General features: G+C 34.1%; 1 protein-coding gene across 1 annotated transcript in view; it reads right to left on the reverse strand.

The window, feature by feature from the left end:
* Nucleotides 1–26,500, reverse strand: part of LOC114329174 (collagen alpha-1(XV) chain) — a gene marked incomplete at its 5' end in the record, with an annotated part of 898,386 nt that extends 871,886 nt beyond the window's left edge. Inside the window, one exon of the mRNA XM_050657117.1 lies at nucleotides 26,380–26,500. Within this exon, the coding sequence (XP_050513074.1) occupies nucleotides 26,380–26,500 (121 nt within the window). The remainder of the gene's footprint in view (nucleotides 1–26,379) is intronic.
* Nucleotides 26,501–26,949: the final 449 nt, after the last annotated feature.

Below are 26,949 nucleotides of genomic sequence, written 5' to 3' on the forward strand. Positions count from 1 at the left end.
CATATGTCAATGTGGGCCAAAAAGCAAAAAAAATATTTTTTTTTTCAACCTCCCCCTTATTTATTTTTTTTGCTACAGGGGTTGCCATCAAGAAATCGCTTTTGGTAATAAGAACGTGCATAAAATAATATATGAAGCCTTTTAATAAAGGGCATGGTGTGTGAAGGATTCCAAGAAAATAACTTTCTTTATTAATTCTCCTTTTCTTGGGTGGTTCCGGAAAAAAAATGGGGTGCATTATAGAAATTTGTAAATAACACCAATACGTGGATAATCGCTGAAAGTTTTTTTGCTATAGCATAGGCGGTTCAGATGGTATAACAAGGGGTTTTTTAAAATATAACAGTAATTAAAAAATTTGTAATTGCCCTTAAGTGAAACCTATACCAAAAAATCAGCCACTTATTTGTAATTAATTGCCGCAGGGTTTATTCTTAATTTTCAGTACAGTTAGGGAAAAATATTTTTTTAGAAACATCTTTTTTTAAAATTCGTCAACTTTGGGGCACAACCCCCGCTAATCGGTGTATGATAGACATGTGCTCTCGGGAAATAAATAGTAGGAAATATAATCCTCTTAATTTTACTATTAAGTAAATTTTTTGTAAAATGCACAGGAAGGGCTACGTTTCGCAAAAACCACAAATTACCCCCTTTAAAGGGATGAAAAGGGGGGTTCCGGGGCGAAATTTTTTAAGAAAATGTTAGTCCTATAATAAGCACCCCTTGATATACCTACCAGAATAAAAATAAAACCGGACTTGTGTCCATTTTGCGAGGTTCAACCGGTTTCCTACACTAATAAGATTTCTGTTGTAAAGATCCACATCAAAACCTTAAATTTTTGTCTGTCATTATAAAACTTATATTTGGCAACACTGTGGGAAAATTTGTGACTTTCTGGAACTAGATCCATCGTTTTGTTTGTGCATCATCATTCTGTAATTTAACTCCGAGTTGATTGTGCACGGATACCCTGTATGTTATCGTTGGCTGAATACGAGAATACGAGAATACGAGAAGTTCATCTATAGCTATAGTCAACCTAGATTATTATACTTTAGCAACCTGCGACAAATGAGGATTTCGCTATAGTCGTGTGTCGTGTGTAAATTTCGAATCAAAGATCGAGCAAACATACATACTGGATTACATGTAGAGACGCAGGAATAATTTCTTTACAGAGTTACTGTAGTACGATTGTTAGTAGGTTCAGTAAATTATCATGCAATAAGTCGCAGGTATATGAAAAAAAAATCAAAAAGAACGAATAACATTCCCGTATAGATATCCGTAGATATTCATAATAGGGTGTTGGTAAATAGGTTCGACAAAATTAAGAGGATAATTCTGCATGAAAAAAAATGACATTTTAAAGGAAAAGATTGAAAAAATATGGATGGAATGGAAAAGAAATTGCATCAGAACCATATCTTACTACCAAAAGACATTTGATTTTGTAAGCTGGATAAATATTTTTAATAGAAAATGGATGCTCCATTTTAATAGAAATGGGCACACCAATGCAGCTGTAAAAATATGTACGAGTTCAAAATAGCAACAGTATGACTAGATCAGAAGTTCTCAAACCAATTCAAGACCGAGAGAGGTGTTAGACAAGGATTCGTGTTGTCACCTGACTTGTTCCAACATTTATGGTGATCATGTTTTGAGGATGGCTTTAGAAGGATGGGTCGGTGGAGTAACAGTAGCTGGTAGGAACGTCTCCAATTTAAGATTTGCTGATGACACTACCCTTATAGCAGCAAATGAGCAAGAAGGGTGTGATCTCCTGCTAAGAGTTGAGTATGGAAGCAATAAAGTTGGTCTGACAATCAATAAAGCTAAGACAAAAATAATGGTGATCGACAGATTCCACACTATTCCACTGACTAACATGTTACAGCTATACCAGGTAGTAAACAGCTTTCTCTATCTCGGGTCTAGTATAACTAACGATGGAACTGTGAAGCAGAAGTTCGGAGACGTATTGGTTTGGCAAAAAATGCGATAAGTCGCCTAACTAAAGTTTGTAAAGGCAGTTTCTACCTCTCAAAATATTAAGATGAGACTTGTATTCTCAATATTCCTATACGGCGCAGAGACTTGGATCCTTCGCGCACGCGAGAGCCAAAAAATTGATTCATTTGAGATGTGATGCTGGAGAAGAATGCTGCGCATACATTTGACAGCTGATAGGGCAAAGGTTTCCATTCTAAACCAACTCGAGATTTAAAAAAGGCTGTCCACAATATGTCTGCAACGAATTCTGCAATTCTTTGGTCACGTGGTTCGCAGAGGTAACGATAGTTTGGAGAGGTTAATTGTTTCTGGAAACGTTTCGTGGAGAAGATCAAGAGGACGATCACCAACTAGATGGTCCGACCAAATTAAGAATTCAGCTGGAAACTCATTCTGCGAAGCTCTTAGAGCAGCTGAAGATAGAGACCAATGGAAAAAAATTGTTAGGAATATTGAAAGAATTCACGATCCTCGGTAATGGGGAAACGAAGAGAGAGATGTCCTACTAACCTAGTGCACTACCGACTACCATGATCTACAAAGGCTGTATTGTACTATTTTTGTTCAATATTTACCATACTTTCTTCTTATACACTCCACTAGTATTTAATAGCACACTTGTATAATTATCTGCTTAAAAAATATTCTTAGTGTGTTTCCTTTTATCACTAGTCACCATATCACATATTATTGATCATGGCAGAGTTTATCGATAATCCTTTTTTTAAAAGAGTCTGCTCTTAAAAAATTCTTTACCTCTAGAGAGTTGACTTGGCCTACTTGATATTCATCTCAATCTAAAATAATAGAAAGCATGGAGAGAAAAAGAATGATATGATATTGTTGTCTAATTTCATATTCCGTACACACTTTTCATCATCGTCAGTGGCGTTACAGCTCTTTGAGCCAAAGCCTTCTTCAGAACAATTCTCCATTCGCCCCTGTCTCTGGCAACTCTTCTCCATGCTCTAATTCCAATAGATTTTAAATAATTTTCTAAGTTGTCTTGATACCTAAGTCTGGGTCTTCCTTTTACTCGTTGTCCTATCGGCCCTCTTCGGCCAAACACTTTTCTGACGATGGCATCTTCCTCTCGTCTGATTACATGACCTATCCATCTAAGGCGCCACTCAAAGTTGTCACGCCTGCGCCACAAACATTGTTCTTTTATGCCTCCATATATTCGTCTTAGGATTTTTCGCTCAAAACGTTTGAACAGTTCTTGGTCATCCTGTGTAAGTGACTAAGTTTCTGAACCATATGTTAGCCCTGGTCTTATTAGTGTTTTGTGTTAATTAGTGTTTAAGTTAATTTTTATAGGTATTTTTGAGATCATCTGTCTTCTTAAGCCATATTTGGAGAACTATACTTCTTTTAATTTCTTCTTGACATTGTTTATCTTATACTGACATCTTTAATTAGCAGCGAGCCTAAGTATATGAAGATGTCGTCAATTATTAGTCTTGTTGGTGTCGGGTTGCTTGACCTAATGCAACACATATTTGGTCTTTCGAATATTTATATTTAGTGCAGATGCTCTTAACGACCGAAATGCTTCAGTCAGAGATTCTGTAGACCTACCTATGATGTCTATGTCATCTGCGTATCCGACAATTCGTACTGATCTGTTAAAGATAGTACTACTCGTATTAATCTGGGGCTCTCGAATTATTTTTTCTAATGCCAGGTTAAATAAGTTAAATATGAGGCACGATAGTCCATAACCCTGTCTTAGTCCATTTTTGCAATGGAAGGGTCTTGAGAAATCGTTGTGGATATTTACCATGCTCTTTGCTCCTGTGAGTGCAAGTTCAGTTAATTGAACAAGATGAAGCGGTATTTGAAATTCTACCATAGCAAGTAGAAGTTTACCTCTATTAACTACGTCGTATGCGGCTTTAAAGTCCACGAATATGTGGTGGGTGTCGACTGAAGCAGAACTCTAGGGTTTTTTCAAGGATCTGCCTCACTGTAAATAGCTGGTCTGTTGTTGATTTATTAGGAGGGAAACCGAACTGATATCCTGCCACTATTTGTTCGGCATAGGAGAGGAGTCTTTTGTAAAATAAGTTGGACAACACTTTATATGCCATATTGAGTAGAGTGATGCCTCTATAATTATCACACATCATCATGTCTCCCTTTTTGTGTAGAGGACACAGTTTGAACTTTGCAGTTATCTGTTTACGCATGTGTTTCAAGAGGGTGTCGCCGCCGTTTTTAAAAGTTCGGCAGGGAGATTATCCGAACCGGGGGCTTTATTATTTTTCAGTTTTAAGATGGCTTCTCTAATTTTTTCTTCGGTGGGAAGTGGCTGCCGATCATCTTCATTCTCTTGAAACATGGAATGACTCCAGTGGGATGAGTCAGTGGGAAGACCATGAAAACGATAAAATGGCAACTTACTGGAGGCACTTTGAAAAAAATAGACAGTCAAGTTTACATAAAAAGAAGAAGAACTTCTTATTGAATTATACAGTAAGACATTTTGGATTTTTTTGTATCTTTTCCTTTTACCATTAGTCACCATATCGCATAATATTGATCATGCCAAAGAGTTCATCGATAATCCTTTTTTTAAAATGAGTCTGTTTAAAAAATTCCCCGTGCATACCTCTAGAGAGTTCACTCGGCCTACTTGATATGCAGCTCAATCTAAAATAACGGAAAGCATGGAAAGGAAAAGAATGATCTGATACTGTTGTCTAATTCCATATTCCGTACACACTTTTAATCCAAATTAATTAATATCCCTGTTGTCGCTGCTACTCTACAACACGAGCGTAGAGAATGGGGTACGCCTAAATGGATAATGTAAATTGGGGAACTTTGTTGATTGGACAGGGTTCCCCTTTTCTCCGGGACATAATTAAACTGATATAGGATAAAGTTTATTTAGACATTTATGGAAAATATTATTAAAGCGAACGATAAAAATTTAATCATGTAGGAAAATTTTATCTATTTTGTTAATAATGACCTGATCAATCTCGATTTTTTTAATCTATTTCGTTTATTTGTCATACTCTTTAACTATATTTGTTTACTCTTCTTCTTCTTCAAATGCAAATCCACTAATGGATGTTGGCGATCACATTTTCCATTAACTCTCTGTTTCTTGCAATGTGGATCAGTGATCGTATGTCGGTAATCCCTGTCCATTGCCTTATGTTTCGGAGCCAGGACATTTTCTTGCGTCCTATTCCTCTCTTGCCTTCAATTTTACCCTGGATTATAAGTTGAAGGAACTGGTATTTTTCGTTTCGCATGATGTGACCCAAATACGCCGTTTTTCTTTTCTTGATGTTTTCGAAAAGCTGACGTTCTTGGTTGATTCTCTTAAGGACATCCACATTTGTGACTTTCGCCGTCCATGGTATCTTTAGGATACGGCGATAAAGCCACATTTCGAAGGCTTCTAATCTGTTTATATCCCTCGTTTTGAGTGTCCAGCCCTCTATGCCATATAGCAGCACCGACCACACGTAGCATTTAATAAACCTTAGTCTCAGTGTAAGGTCGAACTCTGAGCAGCTCAGTACCTTCCTGAATTTTATAAAAGCTTGTCGAGCTTGCTCAATGCGACATTTTACTTCCCTGTCCGATGCCCAGCCTTCAAAAAGCCACGTTCCTAGGTATTTGAATTTGCTCACTCTCTCAATGGACTTAGTATTCAGTGTTATGGTGGAGTTTTCAAATGCATCCAAGTTTCTGGGGATGATCATGAATTTGGTCTTTTTGGTATTAATCTCTAATCCCATTCGCTTACTGTATTCTCCGATTATAGTGACAAGTTGTTGAAGATCTGCTATGTTGTCGCAAATTAAGACAGCATCATCAGCATATCGAATGTTGTTGATTAATACTCCATTCACTTTGATTCCCATCTCTGCATCTTCCAAAGACTCTTGAAATATGGCTTCCGAATAAATGTTAAATAAAAGAGGGAAAAGCACACATCCCTGCCGAACACCCCTTCTTATATGTATGGATTTGGATATAGAATTGTCTATTTTTAATTGTGCTGCCTGATACCAGTACAAGTTTTCAATGCATCTTATGTCTTTTTGGTCTATATCAAGCTTCTTGAGGATCTGCATTAACTTGTGATGTTGGACACGATCAAACGCTTTCTCGTAGTCTAGAAAGCACAGGAATACGTCCTTCCTCTGATCGTAACAATTTTGGACCAACACCTGTGTTGCTACTATTGCTTCTCTTGTTCCCAAACCTTGCCTAAACCCAAACTGAGAATCACTGATGTCCCATTCACATTTTTTGTATAATCTTTGATGTAGTATTTTTAAGAATATTTTTAAAGTGTGACTCATCAGGCTAATGAGTAATTTGTTTACTACTTATACCTTATTTACTATTTTCTTGTGATTTTGTGAAGGTAAGCTAGAACAAGTAATACAAAGTACAGAATTTTTTCTATTCCTTCTTTATGACATACTAGGTTTTAAAGCTTTTTTTCATAAGCCTGTCTCAATTTTCTAAATTCTGTTCTAATTTCTTTTAGTACATCTGACTAAAAGTACAATCAGTATGGTATATAGAGATTGCAATTGCTGGATCCAGCATCCAGCAATCCAGCTGGATCCAGCGCTTTCTTTACATGCTGGATCCATCAAACCGTGCTGGATCCAGCAGCGCGGATCCGCAAACATAAATGTAAACATAAGTTACTTAATGTCTTCACTAGCCTCTTTATTCAAAGCCGTGAGTCGGCAACTTGACATTCTATCGCGCTGACAGTAGCTCAATATGCTGAAAAGCTTCTATACAGGGTGTCCCGAAAAGATTGGTCTTAAATTATACCACAGATTCTAGGGTCAAAAATAGGTTAATTAAACCTAACTTACCTATGTATATACCAGGGATGGGCAAACTTTTTTTAGAAAGGGCCACAAAATGTTTTTTGTCTATTACCGAGGGCCGCAATACACTGGCGGATCCATAATTTTTTTGGGGGTGGGGGTCATGGAACTTAAGGATGATTTAATTACTTTTCTCTGATGCAAGGTCACTTACCACTTACCACCCCTAGGATAAGTAAGTTTCAATTTTATTTTTTGGATGGGCCTATTTTTTTTTGTGTGGCATCTCTCGGTTTTTATTTTTTTTTTAGAATTATTGAATTAATATTAATTGTAGTTTGGAGGGGGGAGGTCATGCCCCTCTGGATCCGCCACTGCCGCAATACCTTAACAAGTTCGAATTTTTAACTTTTTACTAATTTTGTGTAAAGGAAGGTAATTTACGAATTTTGTTTGAAACTATGGTAGAATTATTTTATTTTTAATTAAATAAACATATTTAGTACAATTACAAGAGTACATAAACAAGTATTTAGTACATAAACAAAAGAATATTAAAAATGAGCCAAGTGTGATAAATTTCTAGACGCTTAAAAAAAAGATTTTGCAGTAAATATCAGAACTTATAATTGGATCATATGAAACAAAAAATTCAAAAATATTGTATTAGCATGAGTTTCTTGAGGTGACGTTCCCGAGTTTTTTAGTTTTAACGATGTTTGAGATTTTAATATCACCCAGAATTCAAAATAACGAAATTTTTTGTAAAAAAAGGGTAAAAATCGACACATTTATTTTATAATCAACTATTTTAAATGGAAAATAAGCCAGAATTTAACTAAAAAAATGATTTTATTAACGTTTCGACGTCCAAATCGGATGTCGTTGTCAAAATATAAAATATTAATAAATTAAGCAAAAATTTTATTGCTAATTAACAATTATTTTTAATGAAATTGTGGCTTATTTCCCATTTAGAATGGTTGATTACAAAAATGCCACAAAGAAATAGCATCTGAACAATATTTATTTTAAACAAAAAATAAGCCTAAAACAAAAAACATCTCGACAGATTTACCTCACTAAATGTCTAAAGAAAATCTATGAAAAAATTCAGGTGGATCTCTCAAGTAGCTTTTGAGTTACAATGTCCACTGCTTTTGAGGCTGTGGACATCGTAAGTTTTGAGTTTTTGGGGAGTTTTGAGAAAAACGCGTTTAAAATTTTGAGAAGTTTTATTTTCAATTTCCTTTTTTGGCTGTCAAATCGTAAAGTGATGCACATCGGAATGTCGGTTTTTGAATTGCAGAGTAATTTACAAAAGAGAAGCGAACAGCTGTTGAACCTTTCTCACTACGATCAAGCTACTGCAAAGCGAGTCGAAGGAAGGGATATTAACATGCTGTTTTTGCGGTAATTTTACTTCGATCCAACTGAAATTTTCAGAGACTATTCCTGAAGTTATATACTTTCGTTTAAAATAATAAAATAATCGAAATTTTCAAAATTTTCAAACCATATCTCTCCCCCCTAAATAATATTCTCACTTATTTAAGCATGCTATTTCCCTCAAATATATGAGTAGATATTTATCTATTTTTAGTTAATCTATGAACCTATTTCTTTTTTCACTAATATTGTTCTGAAGCTATTTCCTTGGGGCATCTTATGCAATTTACTATTTTGTTTGGGAATATGCCACAATTTAAGTTTGACATTAAAATTATTTGACGTTTCGATTTCCCTTCGATTGATCTTGATTCCCTTCATTGTTTTTGTTTTCGTTGAAATAATTAAATAATAGAAAATATTTATTAAACATATTATTTATTATTTGCAAACTTACAATAATATTTATTAAAATATGAAAAACGAACCTCAATGTCTTTTATAAAATTTTAGTTTAGTTTTATATCCTCGTTCATGATTAACCTCGATCCTGGTAAAATTTCGGGTGTAAACTTTGTGGTACCAATTCCGGTCCTCAATGGATATTTATTTATGTTCATTATTCAAAATGTTTGTTCACAAAAAATGTCGAACTATAAATTTAGCTATGTACTTTAGAACATTTGCAAAGATTTGTAAAATGCAAAAAATATGCAAATTAAATATATAATTTCTATTTAAATATAAACTGGTACAAACTAAATTTGAACTGAAAAATGCTTTCTTAGAAGTGATAAGGAAAATGATATATTTATAATAGTTTGAGTTTCATTTTAAAAGTTGCAATTTGCGTTCAAAACTTGTAAATTTGGCAAATTTCTAGCCGCTTTTCATTTCTAAACATAAAGCAATTTCCTCCCTTAATTCTCAGCATTTTTAAGAACCTTCTCTAAACTTAAACATCGAAGATGATTGTCGATTATGGTATAAAAGATCAGTATATTCTGCTTCTAACTCTTCGAAAAATGCTATGAATGCAGGATGATTTAACCTTCTTGATCTTGAACGAATAAAATTAACAATATTGGTTACAATTGAAATGACGTTGTCTACTTGCAAAAAATTTTTACATAATACCTGTTCTGGAAATTGTTAATGAACTTAATCTTTAAGTTTTCTCAACATTATAACATTTGTTTCTCTTAAATTTGGTGCTCCGTCAGTTGTTACATTTACTACGTGGTAACGGGTTAATCTCAAATTTTTCAAACCGTTCCTGATTAAGTACTTAAAAAATATCGTTTCCATTTGTTGAAATTTCATGGATTTCATTGAGGGGGCCGAAAAATTCTGTGGCGGAAACTCAAATAATTGCCCACGTTATGTTGAAAATTTGCGGAAAAATCACCCGCTGCGAAAGTGTTAATTAATAGCTGCATTATCTATATTTATTTATTAATATTAGCAATAATTTATAAAAATCTTTAAATGAAAATAATTTACATTTTTCCGCAGGCCGCATGCGGCCCGCGGGCCGCCCTTTACCCACCCCTGCTATATACAATAGTGCACACAAAAAACGTTACAGCCCTTTGAAGTTACAAAATGAAAATGGTTTTGTTCTCATATATCGAAAACTCTTAGAGATTTTTTATTAAAAATGGACATGTGACATTATTATGGCAGCGACATCTTAAAAAAAATTAAAGTGAAATTTGTGCACCCCATACAAATTTTATGGGGTTTTTGTTCCCTTAAACCCCCCCAAACTTTAGTGTACGTTCCAATTAAATTATTATTGTGGCACCATTAGTTAAACACAATGTTTCTAAAACTTTTTTGCATCTTAGTGCTTTTTCGATAAGCCAGTGTTTATCGAGATATTTTGAATATTTGTCGAATCCACCACATATTTGTATATGGTTAAGTATGATTATAGAAACCTGTTAATCTGAAAATTTATTTACAATTTATATTTTTAGGTATATTTTGAAAAAGAAGCCACATCTCGATAAAAGGTGACTTATCAAAAAAACACTAAGAGGCAAAAAAGTTTTAAAAACACTGTGTTTAAACAAAATTGGCAACGTGTATATAACCAAAGTACAACGGGAATAAATTTTAGAAATTGCCAGCCACTAATTCCCAATGAGAGATGGTTTAAACAAGAATCAAATAGGCTATTTATAAAAACAATAAACAGAATGAGGTCAAATCACGCACTAACCCCAGCATACAAACACAGCATAGGTATCAGTGATAACCCATATTGCGCCTGTGGTGGAATGGGAGATCTACAGCACCTCATATTGGAGTGTGGACTGTACAGACAAAATATTAAAGTAATGTATGAAAAGTTAATTGATCTAAATTGTCCTTTACCTGTCAATTTAAACGAAATTCTTTTTCCAAAAAATAAGCAGACGTTACAATGTCTTTACGAATATGTAACGTCCTGTAAATTTAAATTTTAAATGGGCTTAGATAATAAAATTATAAAATTGTAAAAATATCACACAAAATTGAAAAATGTATCCATTAATATATTATACCACTCTGTAAATTTAGATAATAAGTAGGCTTAGATATTAACTAAAAATTGTTATTGTAATACCATACAAAAAAACACAAATAGTCTGGCTAATTGGCTCTGTCAAAGCCATTAATAAAAAAAAACTATCTATAACTAGCAATAATAGTTTAATTGGAACGTATACAAACATTTGGGGGGTTTAAAGGAACGAAACCCGCATAAAATTTTAATGTTAATTATATTAAAAAAGAAGTCGCACCTCGAAAAAAACTGGCTTATCGAAAAAATACTAAGAAGCAAAAAAGTTTAAAAAAGTTGTGTTTAACTAATGGTACCAGAAAAATGAATTACTTGGAACGCACACAAAAGTTTGGGGGGGTTTAAGGGAACAAAACCCCCATAAAATTTTTATGGGGTGGATAAATTTCACTATAATTTTGTTTTTAATGTTCCTGCCATAAGAATGATAGATGTCCATTTTCAATAAAATATCTCTAATAGTTTTCGATATATTGAAAAAAATCGATTTTCATTTTGTAACTTCAAAGGGCTGTAACTTTTTTTATGAGCACATTTGTACTAAGGTAAGTTAGGTTCAATCGAACTGTTTTTGACCCCAGAATTTGTGGTATAATTTATGACCAATATTTTCAGGACACCCTGTATATATACAGCCTAAAAGTTTGCATCGATACAGCATAGATAGACATTAATTCTCAGATAAATGCTCTGCTGGCGAATGGTCAATAATTATAATCAATGAGTTAATCGCCACTTTTTAACCGGTGAAACTGGCTTGTAAAAACTCTTTGCAGATGAGAGTTGACTTTGAACGGCCGACACAACCATGAATTTTGCCGTAGACAAACTAAATAGCCAGGACTCTTGCCTTAGTGCAGATATATCTGAAGCACTACGCAAACAGAATCGGGGAACGGTGCTTCTCTGAAATTACAGGTACATTAGTAGACTTACAAAATCAAAAAAAGTATGGCGAAGGATTAAACAATCCTGGTTATTGCCTCATGCCGAAAAAGAATGCAATGCGACGAGATGAAAAATTTGTTGAGTCGTATAAATAAACAAGTGATTGTGGGACCAGTGCAAGAGGACATAATGGAAGAAGATGGGCCAACTAATCCGGAGCCCGTGAATTTTACTTTGGAACTAGAACTTAACATTGAATTGTTGTTAACAGTTGTCCATTGTCCATGGTTTATGACTATTTAATGATCTTGAAACCGACCAGTATAGAGGCCGAACGGGCTTTCTCCGCAACCAGCTATATGTGCAGTTCTGTGCGCAGTAGGTTAGGCCTATGTTTTTAAGCTTTCACTTCCAAAAAAACTAAATAATTCATGTTTCTGTTGTTTAGAAATTTAGAATACAGACAAAAAAAAAATGTGTGTGTATACTTTGTACGTACGTAAGAAGTTATACTTCTATTATAATATAACTTCATATTATGATTTCATCAATCAATATACCCATCTACTTTAAACAGTTTTTTGGTATTGTATTTAAATATTAAACTAATTTTAGAAAAAACAAAAAGAATACCAAAAAATATGACTTTGTCAGGAAACATTGCAACTGAATAAAAAGGGAATTTTAATTTTATTTTTATATTGGTCTTTACTCCTTTAAGTAACTAGGTCCATTTTCCGTTGGAATTTACCAGCTAAACAGACGGGGTCGTGAATTGTAAATTTTTTAATTCCCTCTTGTCTTCTTCGCTTCAGCATCCATCTGGCCTGCAATTTTTAGAAGCCATGGACGTGTTACCGGGGAAATGGACCAATAAGTTTTCAATTATAAAATATTTAATTAATATTTTTAATATTTTTCAATATTATTAATGTTTATATTAGGTTGAAAACTTTGCCTTTCAGTGGCCAGATGACGCTAGTCACCTACTCCATTAACGTCAGTTGCAATGCGGGAATAACCTTTCGTGATTTTGTCACTTGTTGTGTCCTGGACGTCTTCTTCTGCAGAAAAAGTACCTACAGAAGAAGACGTCCAGGACACAAGTAAAGAATCAACGCCGACAGAATGGAGTTCAAAAGAAGTGGTGCACTCGCGGAACACTTAGAAGAAATAAAATATCTTAAGGAATGAAATGTAAAATATTATTAGGCAATAAATGTTTTTATTTTTATTTTTATTTTTTATTTTATTATACTTCGAGCAGAGACCTGCAAGCCTACGCCTCTCCGATGAGACTCCAATAAGAGTCGAAAATCGTCGATTCATAGTGCTGGATTGCGCTCCGTATTCTAAGTGAAAAAATAAGATTGTTTTGCCTTCGCATTGCAACTGAATAAAAATGGAAATTTTATTTTATTTTTAAATTTAATTTTTTTAATAAATGCCTTCTAGTCCGAAAATTCTGCCAACTTTATTTAATAAATATGCATACATAAATACAAAGAATTTACTTGTATTTATTTTTTACATTTAATAAATGCAATAAATGGAGCCCGATTTAAAAAACAACATATTATTTTTGATATTGTTGGTTTTTTGACTATTTTATGCTGCATTTCAGGACGACTATGTTTAGGTTTATCCGTGTCGCGACAGCTAAATAAAACATGAGACTGCCAACAGCTACAGCTATAGCTATAGCTACACATACTACTCATTTCGTTAGTTCGACGCTAATTAAATTTTTTCATTTCATTTTCGAAATTAGGTTGATGCTTTCGGCGTTTGCTGTGTGATATCGCATTTAATAATATGTGACGTCAAACAACCCTGATTTTTTATTGTTGTGTTATGCTATATTTTAGTTTGTTAAATAGTTATAGCAAGTTCTTCTTTTTGTTGGATATCATTATTTTTGAAGGTTAGATATCATAACGTCTATGTTTTTGTAATGTTTCTCTGCTGTTGCTGCGTGAAATATTTCTTCAGCTGCCATTTATATTCAAATTTGCCAAGATAGCTTTTTAAGCTCAATTCATCTTTTCTTTTCCATTTTTTCTAGATATTTAGCTGCCTAGATACACAAATCGATTCAAAAGTTATGCATCATCTAAAATTATGCTCATTTTCATAGTTGATTTTTTCGTGAACAGATTGACGGATCCCGCTAATTTTTTTATTGTTTAAGATGTTTCTTTGGCATTTTCTCCTCCTTCCTCCTCCTCATTCGTTTCCTCATTGCTGAGTGTCGTGATTCCCTATAATACGAGCAACTATCTCTTTCCATCGGCTTCTGTCCTGAGCTTCCCTCATGGATTCAGAGATTGTTTTTCCACTGGCTTTCTGTACTTGATCCGTCCATCGAGTAGGTGAGCGACCTCTACTTCTGCGCCCTTCATCGTTTCCCGAAATTATAAGTCTCTCAAGATTATCATCACTTCTTCTTTATATTTGTGTATTTATCGTACTGAGAAAGTCCATACGCTAAATTAAAAATAAAAAATAAAATAAATCACTTCTTCTTGCAATATGGCCGAAAAATTTTAAGACGGTGGAGAGGCAAATAGAGGAAAGTCGAGTCTGAATATTAAGCTCTTGGAGGATTGAGTGATTTGTTCTGTGTTCCGTCCATGAGATCCGAAGCATTCTTCTCCAGCACCACATTTTAAAGACATCAATCCTTTTTCTGTCGTCCGATTTCATTGTCCATGTTTCGGATCCGTAATTAATTATGCGGAAAATTAAGGTACGTAATAATCTTATTTTGGTGTTCTTCGACAAGGAGCGATCTTTCCAGATTTTCGATAATCGACTCATAGCGTTTTTGGCCATGCCTATTCTCCTATGTATTTCTGTTTCACAAGATCCTGTATTACTGATGTAAGATCCTAGATAATTGAACTCGTTAACCACTTCAAACTAGTCTAAGACTCCTGTTGTCTGAAGTGAATTTGAATAATCTACTATCATAATTTATGTTTTTTGTTTATTGATCTTGAGACCACATCTATTGCTTTCGGCTTCCACTAGCTGTAGCAGGCTGGACATTTCTTCTTCGGATGCAGTTATTAATGTTTTATCATCTGCATATCTGAGATTTGAAATCTTCTTTCCTGCGATAGAAATACGGCCATTTCATTTGTCGAGTGCTTTTCTTATTATATATTCCCCATAGAAATTAAAAAGACTTGGAGATAGAATACATCCTTGTCGGACTCCTCTACCTGTTCTAAAAGGATCGGACTTATGGTTTTCAATTCTTATTCTGGTTTCACTGTTTTCATATAGGCTTTTCACCAAACCTGACAGATGATCAGGAACCCCCATCTCATGTAGAACTTTCCACAAAACTATCCAGTTTACACAGTCAAATGCCTTCTGATAATCCAGAAAGCAGATGATCATTGGAATTTTGAATTCTCGTGCTTTCTCAATGAGTTGTCGCATATTAAGTATTTGCTCCCTTGTGCCTTTACCCTTCACGAAGCCTGCCTGTTCTTGTGGTATTTGTCTATCCAGGTATGTCTGCATGCGTCACTGGATGATTCTCAACAGAATTTTACTTGGGTGTGTGAAATTAGTGAAATGGTTCGGTAGTTACTACATTTTGTGATTACGAATTTCTTATGAATGGGAGTAAATAGTGAGGTACGCCAATCACTGGGCCATTTGCCTATTCTCAATACATGATTGCAGTCTCCACATTAATTGGAGACCATGTTCACCTATGTTCTGTAAAATTTCTGCCGTGATGCCATCGCAACCAGGTGATTTATTTCTTTTAAGGTGTTTTATGGCTTAATCGACTTCAGACCTTAGAATATCTGGTTCTATGGTTGTTGTTGAGACTTGTCTTGATATTTACACAGTTGGGCAAATGTTTTCTCAAACTTCTTTTTTGAAAATGTATAAACATTCTCAATTTCTGAATTTTTACTCTTTTGTTTGAGTATTAAGGAATATTTCTTGTTGGAGCTTTACCACGCTAAGTAGATGAGTTGTGAATTATTTAAAATTCTCTCATCTTAATTTCCTCGGCACCCTGTATGATTTATAACTTTTGAAAATCTCAGGAGGTGTAACCAAAGAAAGTATTCCACCTGTTGTCAATCTGGTGGTACGGAGGCGATATTTATTTTCGTTTTCTGTGCTACTTCGATTGATAACTTAGTTTGTTAGTTTCTTTTTTGAACTTATACCGGGTGGAAGAAAAGATATGTTTTTCTTCTGATGTATAGTTTGCGACACCCTGTAGGGAGGACAAGGTATAAGTGTGGGTATATATCGAAATTTTATTGTAGTCTGATGTGAACATTTTGTTTTTTGAATGTCCTTGTTATCTTTAGAAACAAAGAAAATAGACGGTTTTATTCTTTAACGCGACGTGTTTTAACTGAAACAATACTAAATTAACCTTAAAAAATAACCACCGTTACAAACCTTTAAAAATAGAAAGACATTAGGGTTGACATCTTAAGGGTAAGAACAGAACAAGTGGGTCGAGGAGGAGGTGTAGGTCGCGGTGGATGCTTTTAGTTAAGTCGCGGTCGATGTCGACAGCACATAGCAAGGAGGTCACCTGCGCTGTCAGTCGAGCTAGAACCACTATCAAGTGAAGTAGTTTAATGAAATTTGAATGACAAAAAGACTGTGCTTTTGCGATATTGTGTCATTCAAGTGATGATAGTGGTGAAATGTCAGCTGTAAATAATCAGATCCTCCTTCATATTTCAAAAATTGACTGTATTTAATTACTTTAGAACTTCAAAAATAAACTGAATACAAAAAGGGATTATGTAAAAAGTATCAACTCAGATAGCGCAGGTAATGACAACTTGGCAAGCATCCTTGTAGGCCGCGCAGTAGACATTCATGTAAAACAAACTCATTTTATTTTCAAAAGCATTCATGTAAACCTCCTGGATGGCATCGCGCTAAACCTCCACCGCGACTTACCTGCTCTGTTCTCTTCAATTCAGTACAATGTGTTTGTTTTACATGGATATCGACATCGACCGCGACCTCCACCTCCACCTCCACCGCGACCCATTTGTTCTGTTTTTACCCTTAGAGTTATTTGTCGACCAAGTGATCGGTATGTACAGCGCAACATAAGAGAGAGGAGATTGTTTAATGGAGGCTCTGTGATGTTTTGGGGTGGAATTTCTTTGAGTAGGAAAGTACGGATTTGGTGTCTAAGTGGAGGTTCTTTAAATAGCAAGAGGTATATTGCACACATTATTTTTCTTTAAACACTTTGTTGTAAAACCGTCTAGATTCTTTGTTATTAAAGGCATCAGAGAAACTAAAAAAATAACGTGTTCACAAAACATAAGACTACCATACGATTTCGATGCATACTCACACTTGTAAGTATATTGTTCTCCCCCAAGGGTGTCTCAAACTTTTGTTTCAGTTAAAACACATGTTAAAGAACAAATTGTGCAAGAAACCAGTGTTAAGAAGAGCTAAAATCGAGTGGAAACTGTTACAAGCTATAAAACAATTGTAAATTAAAACGTTCATCGTTATAAATATCAAGTTATAAATACTTGGGAACTTTAATAAACGAAACTGGAGACCAAAACAATGAAATAAAAAGACGTATCGAAATTGCCAGGGCCACCTTCATAAAGATGAGAAAATTCTTCTGCAACAGAGATATAAGCATCCCTCTACGATTAAGAATGCTAAGAGGCTACGTATTTAACAAGCTATTATACGGTGTAGATGCCTGGACTCTCAAACAGAACAACATAAAAAATATTGAAAGTTTCGAGATGTGGTGCTACCGTCGAATGCTGAAGATAAGTTGGGTTGAAAGAATCACAAATCTTGAAGTAATACGAAGGATAGGAAGAGACCCAGAAATTTTGTTAACGATAAAACGAAGAAAACTCGAGTATTTGGGTCACCTGATGAGAGGTCATAAATACGCATTACTTCAAAATATAATGCAAGGAAAAATAGAAGGAAAACGGAATCCGGGCCGTAGAAGAATGTCGTGGATGCGTAATTTGAGAGAGTGGTTTGGCTGCACCGCTAATGAACTTTTTAGGTCAGCTGTAAACAAAGTCAGGGTAGCCTTGATGATTTCCAATCTCCGATAGGAGTGGCAGAAGAAGAAGAAGAATAAAACAATGAAAAGTTTTTTAGCGACGCAGGTCCAGGAAGAAAACAACATTTGTAGCTGTGTCATATAAGGGTCCTTATGCAATTTGAAATGTAGGTGAACGTTTCACACTTGCTAAACACGGACAATTTCGAAAAAATTGCAGAAAAAAAGAAGAAAAAAAATCCTTAGAAAATTACTGCAGAAAATATATTCTAAATAATAATATATTTATACCATAGTCATAAACTGATATTTTGTTTACTTTAATACGCTGTCTACTCGTATATTAAAAATAAAGTCAAAATTTTGTATACAACGATTACAGATTTCTACCTCAAACAATAAATTTTAACTCTCAGGTAAACGACAAAACCGTTTAGAACAGATTTCAGCACATACAAAGGTTTAAAACTTCAGTAAATACATATAAAATTAATCTGATTAACAGACTGAATTATTTACAGCTACCGGATAAGGCTTTTGAAGTTTAACCGAACGACATTGAATCTGCCAATGTACGAGTCTGTGTTAAATTAAAAACCTGGATTCAATAAAATTAGCCGACTAGAATAAGCCGCAAAGTAATAAAATCATCGCATTCTCTTTGATCGTTTCGGCGAGTGAGGATTTCGGACGTGCGAACGGGAAGAGTATAGAAAGTAAATTAATTTTTTGTTTATATGGAAATATCTGCTTGTGACGCTTAATCGTAGAGTTCCTGACTATACATACTGCTAAAAATCGAAAAAAAGGTGATAGTATTAAAAGAATACAAATAATACAAAATGTATAAACATTTTCAATTTCTTTGCAACACGAAAATGCAGCAGCTGCATAATACTCTGGTTAAATCGGAGAGTGCAGGAAGAGTCTATACCGGTTTCGGAGGTTTTTTCCTCCTCATCAGTAGTCTCATATCCTCTTCTCTCCAATTTCCCCAGGCATTACACTTTGGGCCTTTCCGAATTGCAAAGAACGAAATGTCACGGATGTCACAGAAAATGACAATAAATATCGTTCCCATACCACCAGATTGACAACAGGTGCAATACTTTTTTTGGTTACAACCTCCCGAGATTTTCAAAAACTATAAATCATACAGGATGCCGAGGAAATTAAGATGAGAGAATTTTAAAATAATTCACAACCCATCTGCTCAACGTTAACAAGTTACAACAAGAAAGATTCCTTAGTACTCAACAAAAGAATAAATGAATTAAAATGTATAAACATTTTCAATTTCTTTGCAACACGAAAATGCAGCAGCTGCATAATACTCTGGTTAAATCGGAGAGTGCAGGAAGAGTCTATACCGGTTTCGGAGGTTTTTTCCTCCTCATCAGTAGTCTCATATCCTCTTCTCTCCAATTTCCCCAGGCATTACACTTTGGGCCTTTCCGAATTGCAAAGAACGAAATGTCACGGATGTCACAGAAAATGACAATAAATATCGTTTCCATACCACTAGTGACAGCAGTAGACCGGTCTAGTTAGACTCAAAAATAGGAGTGAGGCTACAATAATTACCATCAAGCTGAAAATTGGCAGGATTGTTCAAAATACCATCATAAATGAAATCTAAAAAGTCCTCATAAATCCGACCCGTGCTAAAAATTTAACGCGGGGTCAAAGGTCACCAAATATGGTTTTTAGCGATTTTCAGCGAAACGGTAAGATTTATCGTAAAATTAGCTCTAACAAAAAATGTAGGTTAGATAATTATCTATAAAAAATATCTTAATAGTTTTTTTCCTAAGAGCCACTGTTTTTGAGATACAACAATTCAAAGAGTTGAAAGACTTCTAATCGTCATAATATATGTATTAGTACACCAGGTATATACATCACTGAAGCTGTAATACAAGTAAACATAATATTCTATCGGTCAACTTAACTTATATTACACATAATAATATAAGATTATAAATATGATAATGTTTCTACTATACAGCTTGCGGTCTACCGAGGGATGCAAATTATAAGCTGTATTGTATTACAGTGCCAACAAAAAAATCTTTACAAAGTGAATGTAACGCGAAAATAATAAGAATTATTTGAATTTTACGGCTTAATCCCAACAAAAATAGTAAATTGATATGACAAAGTATTAACTTTAGTAATTCTTTTTATATATACCTTAGTTCAATTTGTAAAGATGGGTTTTGTCGGAATAAACACGTTCGTCGGCTAATCTAATCACCCTACCTTTACTTAATGAAAGACAACTTTAATTGATGGCTATAATGATTTTACGAGAAATATTAAAGCTGCAGAACAACGTCGTAGAACTTCAGCAACATCTTCATCTTCTAATATTTTATTTGATCAATCTATGACAGTATCTACCACTCAACAGAAATTTCTTGCAAATACTCACAACAAATCTCGGTTCATTTCAATGCTGAAAGATAACTTTATTGCTGAAAATATATCGGTAAAACAAGCTAATAAAGATGCTGACGTAATGATAATTGAAACAGCCATAGAGCAATTCAATTTAACAAATACAACTATTGTTGTAGGTGAAGATGTAGACTTACTCGTATTACTCACTGGTAGAACTCCAATCGAAAAAACAATCTTTTTTATAAAACCTGGAAAAGCTCAACACCAATCGGAAATATATTCATCGAAAAGTTTATCTACTTTTGCAAAATGTCAAAATCATATACTATTTTTACACGCAATAACTGGCTGTGATACGACATCTGCATTTTTCAGGAGGGGTAAAACGACCGTTTTTAAAATGTTTGAAAAACAAGATTTACTTGAATGTGCTGAAGTTTTTAAAAAAACTAATTCAACTCCACAAGAAGTTATTTCCAACGGAATTAGCTTGCTTCTCTCTATGTATGGAGCGCCTAAGAAAACTACGTGCTTAGATAAGTTTCGATATGCATGTTTTTTTAAAAGTACTCGAAACAAAAAACAAGTGCAGTTATCTTGTCTTCCTCCAACCTCAGCGGCTGCTCATCAACATCTTTTCGGGTATATTACCAAGTTCAAGTGTGGCTTGGTTATCAGCTAGATCCAAAAGACTGGGGATGGAAATTAGTCGACAGTTCATTAGAACCAATTCAAACTTTACTCCTCCCTGCGCCGGAAAAACTCCTGAACACAATTTTTTGCAACTGTAAATAGGGATGTAGCGCTAAATGTGGTTGCAAAAAAAGTTGGACCGTTTTGTTCGGTAGCATGCACTAATTGTCAAAACCGGTCGTGTTCCAATGTTGAATCACCAACAATTGAGGATTCATTTGATTCTATCGAGGAGCCATGCGATGTGTCATTATTGGGACAATTTACTTGCACCCAGGATGAACAAGAAGAAGAACAAGATGAAGAAGAAGAAGAACTAGAAGATGAAGAAGAGGAAGAAGAACAATGAGAAGAAGAACAAGAGAAGCAGAAGTATTAGAAAATTATGAACCAGTTTGATAATTTCCTTTTTTTTTATTTATACCGCTTTATATAACTTTTATCATTTTTAACCCTTGCCAATATCAATTATTAAATAGCTTTAAATTAAACAGAACCATAAAAGATCCGTGGAATAGGCCTACTGGGGAAACCACGTTAAAAAAACGCGCTAAGTACACTACCTCAAAGGTGGTATGGAAACGTGTGCGCATATTATGACATTACCACTTTTTGAATCGTTATATCTCAAAAACGGTGGCTCTCAGGGAAAAAAGTAATAAGGCATTTTTTATAGATAATTATCTAATCTACATTTTTTGTTAGAACTAATTTTACGATAAAACTTACCGTTTCGCTGAAAATCGCTAAAAACCATATTTGGTGACCTTAGACCCCGCGTAAAATTTTTAGCAGGGGTCGGATTTATGAGGACATTTTAGATTTCATTTATGTGTGAGTCAGATGTTTCGTCCTTTCTTGGTCTCATCAGCGTTGTACAGTCCTATTAAGCAAAATTTACATTATATACTACATGACAAGAACGTACAACTGATTTCAGTGGCGTAACCAGGGGGTTTTAGGGGTTATAAGCGCCCCATACCCTTAACATCCTCCTTAATTCCATACCCCCGGAGACCCATACCCCCTTAGGATCATCCTGGTTACGCTGTTGACTGATTCTTTTATTATTATTAATCACTTGCCAAAATGAAATTATTGTGCGCAATCAATATATTTACCTTCAAACACGTGATAATTTCATTTGGAACCAATCTTATATTGTAAATGTATTGAATATATAGGAAATAAAAACAAGCAAGTAAGAAAATTACTGTTATATTATACGATTGATTTTTTATGTTAAATAAACTAAGGGTTAAATTTTATTTTTTTGGTTTCTTATATTTTTTATTAAACAGCGTGCTTAAAAGTAAAATTATTATGAAAGAAATCATAATTTCTATTTTTTTTATTAATTTACTTATTTAATTGACATTTGGAAAATGGCATAAAGCTAGTCACAGCATGATAACATATTCTAAACATCTAATTATACTAATAGTAAGTAACCAGAGTGTAAGAAGGCCAAGTACACGTAACCAGAACAAACTGCTTTAACAAACTACCTAACTAAAACTGCAAAACCACGCTAGAGGCATATTTTTGCCAGCCTCTGAAAGGATATTTAATCCCGGCTCCAAAAATTATTCTGAGTTTAAATTTTATTGCGGCCGGCCGATCACCGCCGGCTTCGTAATATGCTAGACAAGGACCCATCTGAGGCAGTGCTTCTGCTATAATTTGAGAAAGTGAGAATGAGACGCATATATACTCCAACGTAGACCTACCGATGTATATACATATGAAGAACGCTTAACTACAAAGATACGGGGTCAGGGCCGTACCTACCTATTTTTATTTTTTATCATAAAAATAAAGTTATTAAGAGGAAACAGTAGCGATCAACAGGTAGCGAAAACGCGTTCCAAGATTGCGGCTATAATTTTGAATATTTTTTCGAGATATTTGGCACACGTATTCGTAATATAATAAAGAATGGCGGTACAGAGCCCAATTTGAAAAATATATTAATATGTGGAAATTAATCTGTAATTAAACACAATATTAAAAAAACGAGCCTGTACCGCCATTAAGAAGAACAAAAAAATACACTTTCTTCAAATAAACTTTTTTATCCGATGCCTAGATTTTGTGTCATTTTGGACCAACTAAAATTTTTTATTTCATTAGTAGTTCCAAAATGACACAAAATCTAGGCATCGGATAAAAAAGTTTATTTGAAGAAAGTGTATTTTTTTGTTCTTCTTAATGGCGGTACAGGCTCGTTTTTTAATATTGTATTTATTACAGAGTAATTTCCACATATGAATATATTTTTCAAATTGGGCTCTGTACCGCCATTCTTTATTATATTACGAATACGTGTGCCAAATATCTCGAAAAAATATTCATAATTACAGCCGCAATCATGGAACGCGTTTTGGCTACCTGTTGATCGCTACTGTATCACCTTAAGTTTTATAATAAAAATTAAGTTATTTAGCAAGTTTCAAAAAGTTAAATTGTATTTAAATAATTGATGATGAAATAACGAAAATAAAGTTATTTGCAAATTTCAAACAGTTAAATTGTATTTAAAGAATTGATGATGAAATAACGAAATAACGTAAAGAGTCGATTGATATACCGGTGAGGCACTGCCTCACCTGCCTCATAGGACTAGCCGCCACTGCTCGCGAGGTCCTAGAACCGAACCTTGTGGGTCTTCATGTGTTACGGATCAAAAATCGGACAGATGACTTTTAGACACTACAGCCTGGTGTCTGCCACATAGGTAGGAAGTTAGAAGCTTCAGAGGGATATCTCTGATTTCATAGAAATTTAATTTCTGGAGAAAATGTCGTGTTAAACGCAGTCAAAAGCCTTAATAAATTTCTAAACCTCAAATCGGCTTATACTCTGAGAAGATAATTACTTCTATTGGCTGTTCAGACTCACTCATTCAATTTTGTGATTAAGCAATATCTTATACGTTTAATATGTCATAAAGCAAGTATTTGGTTATATTTTTGAATAATGTAATAAATTGATTAGACCTTGCGTAACACAGAGCCAAGGTTTCTTGGTAAACATATCGTTTGAACAAAAATTATTATAGTTAATAATAAATCTAGATATTAAAGTCTAAATTTACATTTATCTCTTAAATTAGACAACAAAGGTAATCAATTATTATAGACGTATTTTAGTATCTAAGTCACACTGCAACATTTTTCTTAAATAATGATCTGATCATTTTTCAGTGATTTGAAAATAAAACAGATTCAAGGTTTTACATTAATTTAGATATTTCTCATAAATAGAAAAAACGACAAAAAATATGAGACATTTATATCAGTAACTTTAATAATATTCAAATTCAGCAAAATCTAAAAAATAGTGATTTGTAAATATTTTTGTCTCCCGGTTTTGCAGGTACGATATATCTACAGGTGGATTTCGTCTGCGTGGTAATGATGTAATCAGGATAAAAACACGGTGGATGTTTATCATATATGCATACAAAAATCAATTGCTGTTCGTTAGTCTAGCTAAAACTCAGGAATGGCTGGACCGATTTGGCTAATTTTGATGTTGAAATATTTGTGAAAGTTCAGGGAATAGTAGGGGAGTAAAGTATGCTAAATTTGCGGTCACTCCAGCGTTATGGGGACCAATTGGGTTGTGATTATTAGGTCCTAAAATCAAAAAAGTTAAGTACAACTTTCATTTTAGCGGGCGCTTGCCATTTTTTAATTTAATTTAATTTTCCATTTCAAACAATCGTTTTTTCCGCAGTAAATCTGCAGTAAAAATTTGGGGGTTCCATTTAAGATTTTAAAGTATCCCCCACCCCTTTCTCGTGGGGGTCGTGTTTGGTACCATTCGATAGATTTTTTAAAAACATTTTGAAAGTGTATTTTTCAGTTTTTCGATGTGATGTTCATTTTGCGAAATATCGCGGGGTTTGTATTTAAATTAAATAATTAAGTTAAATTTACCCCCCATCCCTCTCCGTGGGGTCATGTTTGGTACCATTCGATAGATTTTTGAAAAATATTGAAGACGTATTTTTTAGTTTTTCGATCTGACGTTCATTTCGCGAAATATTCGCTTTTCTTTTCTTACGCCCCGCTCAAATCGTCAGTTTTTTGAAATATACACTCTCTTGCATGTACTTAACTAACCTTATCTTAATCTGACAATTTCAAGTATTTTTAACCATAGATATTTTTTTTTCGGGCCCTCCTTAACGAACCTCCCTGTGTTAAGGGCCAATATGTGGTAGAGGTACATCTGCAGGGTACCAGGTTTCTCCCATATGATAATCTGACACGCTCGAGTAACTGCAAAATCCCCGCTTGGGCTCCCCTACCAGAAGGTTTATACGGTTTTATATAGTCATTTTAGTAGCCACCAAAATATTTACAGGTATATGTATAAAATGCTCTGGTCACAGTGTTTGTTGCCATATTCCTCCGAAACGATTTGACCGATTTTTATGAAATTTTACACGTGTTTTCGGCAGGCCTAAGAATAGGTTGCTATCTATTTTTCATACCCGTAGGTTATAAGGGGGTTTGCCCATGCCACCGTAACTCTCACAATAATGATGTGAAAAATACGAAATTAAGCAAGTATACTCCCAGGTAACCATACTTAAATTTTTTCTCTATCTCAATCGGTTTCCGAAATAACGAACCGTAAGCCTTAGAAAAATTCTGAGCACACGAGAAAAACGAGTGGCAAATTTCATAGATGAGAAGTGTAACAGTTTAACTTTGGGACTCAAATTAGGCAAAATATGAATTTTTTAATGTTTCGAAATTTTCAAAAAATATCTCTAAACAGAACTTTTCTGGCGAACTTCAAGCAGGAAAAAATACTGAGCGCAATAAATAACAAGCAGCAAATTATAAAATTTTATTTAATTTTTATTACTATTTTTTAATTTTATTTAAACCAAAAAAATTTAATAATTTTAGATATATTAATAAAAAAATTTAACATTGTAACTGTTGCACTACAAACTTTATTTTGTTAATTTCTAACTAAACTTTATTACTTCAAACTTGTACTTCAAACATCATGTGTAATTAGTTGAAAACAGTAAAACCTCACTCATATCGAGCATTTTAAGTGTATTGTACACAAAAGCTTAGCTTTTTTATCTATTGAGGCAGCACGAAGTCTGCCGGGTCAGCTAGTACAAAATAAAATCGGATATAATATAGATCCATGGAATGCAAGTGTTAAGCTCTAGAAACGAATAAATATTTGGATTTTTGGGATATAGGATATAGGTTACTTAATCATCTGCAAGTTTAAAAAAGACTTTAGAGAAAAAGTCGAAAGCCTGGCGTACCCAAAGTCGACACGGTTGTATGATGTATTTGCTTTGTTTTAATTTTTCTGTTTCTTTTAATGTAGGATTTGCAATCTTGCATCTACGACCTGCAATGCGTAAGTCACTTACTTATTATTATGTTTGTAAATTATATTTCTCTTTCCTCTCTAAGTTTATTATTAAACAAATTTATATTATCATAGAGAAAATAATCCAAATTTGGCAATTTATATAAACTTACCTTCGAACTCCGAAGCACTGTGAGCTCCATCCGTGAAGGATGGTGGCAAGGAGAAGGGATCATCACTAACTACGGGCCCAAGTAGTGATAACACGATCAGTAATATGACGTCTAATCTGAAACAAGAAATGAAAAATTAATACAACCAATCAATTATTTTATGTTACTATTGGATATAGAAATTGAGTCAATATTAGCAATCTTAAAGTTTGTATATTTTTTAATAGTTGTTACACAATCATGGGGCAACCGGTCTCAAGGTTTACAATTTCTGCCTCATCTTCAGGACCAGTACATAAAGTCTTCACAATTACAAACTACAAGATATCAGTGATGGAATCTGTTCTACAGCTAAAGATATTCATGGAAGTCACCAGCCCCATCAAAACAGCGGACTAGTGCAGTAGCTCTTAATATCTAGATTATTAATTTATGATATTGTGAAATCTAGATTTGTTTTTTATTCGTGTGTTCTCAGATGATGTTTGTTTTTTACAGTTAACAGTTGTTTTTTGTCCTGTTTTTTTGCAGTTGTTTTTATTTTTAATGTTTATACAGGGTGTCTGCGTA

The sequence above is a fragment of the Diabrotica virgifera genome, chromosome 7 (genome assembly GCF_917563875.1).
Source record: "Diabrotica virgifera virgifera chromosome 7, PGI_DIABVI_V3a".
Taxonomy (NCBI): domain Eukaryota; kingdom Metazoa; phylum Arthropoda; class Insecta; order Coleoptera; family Chrysomelidae; genus Diabrotica; species Diabrotica virgifera.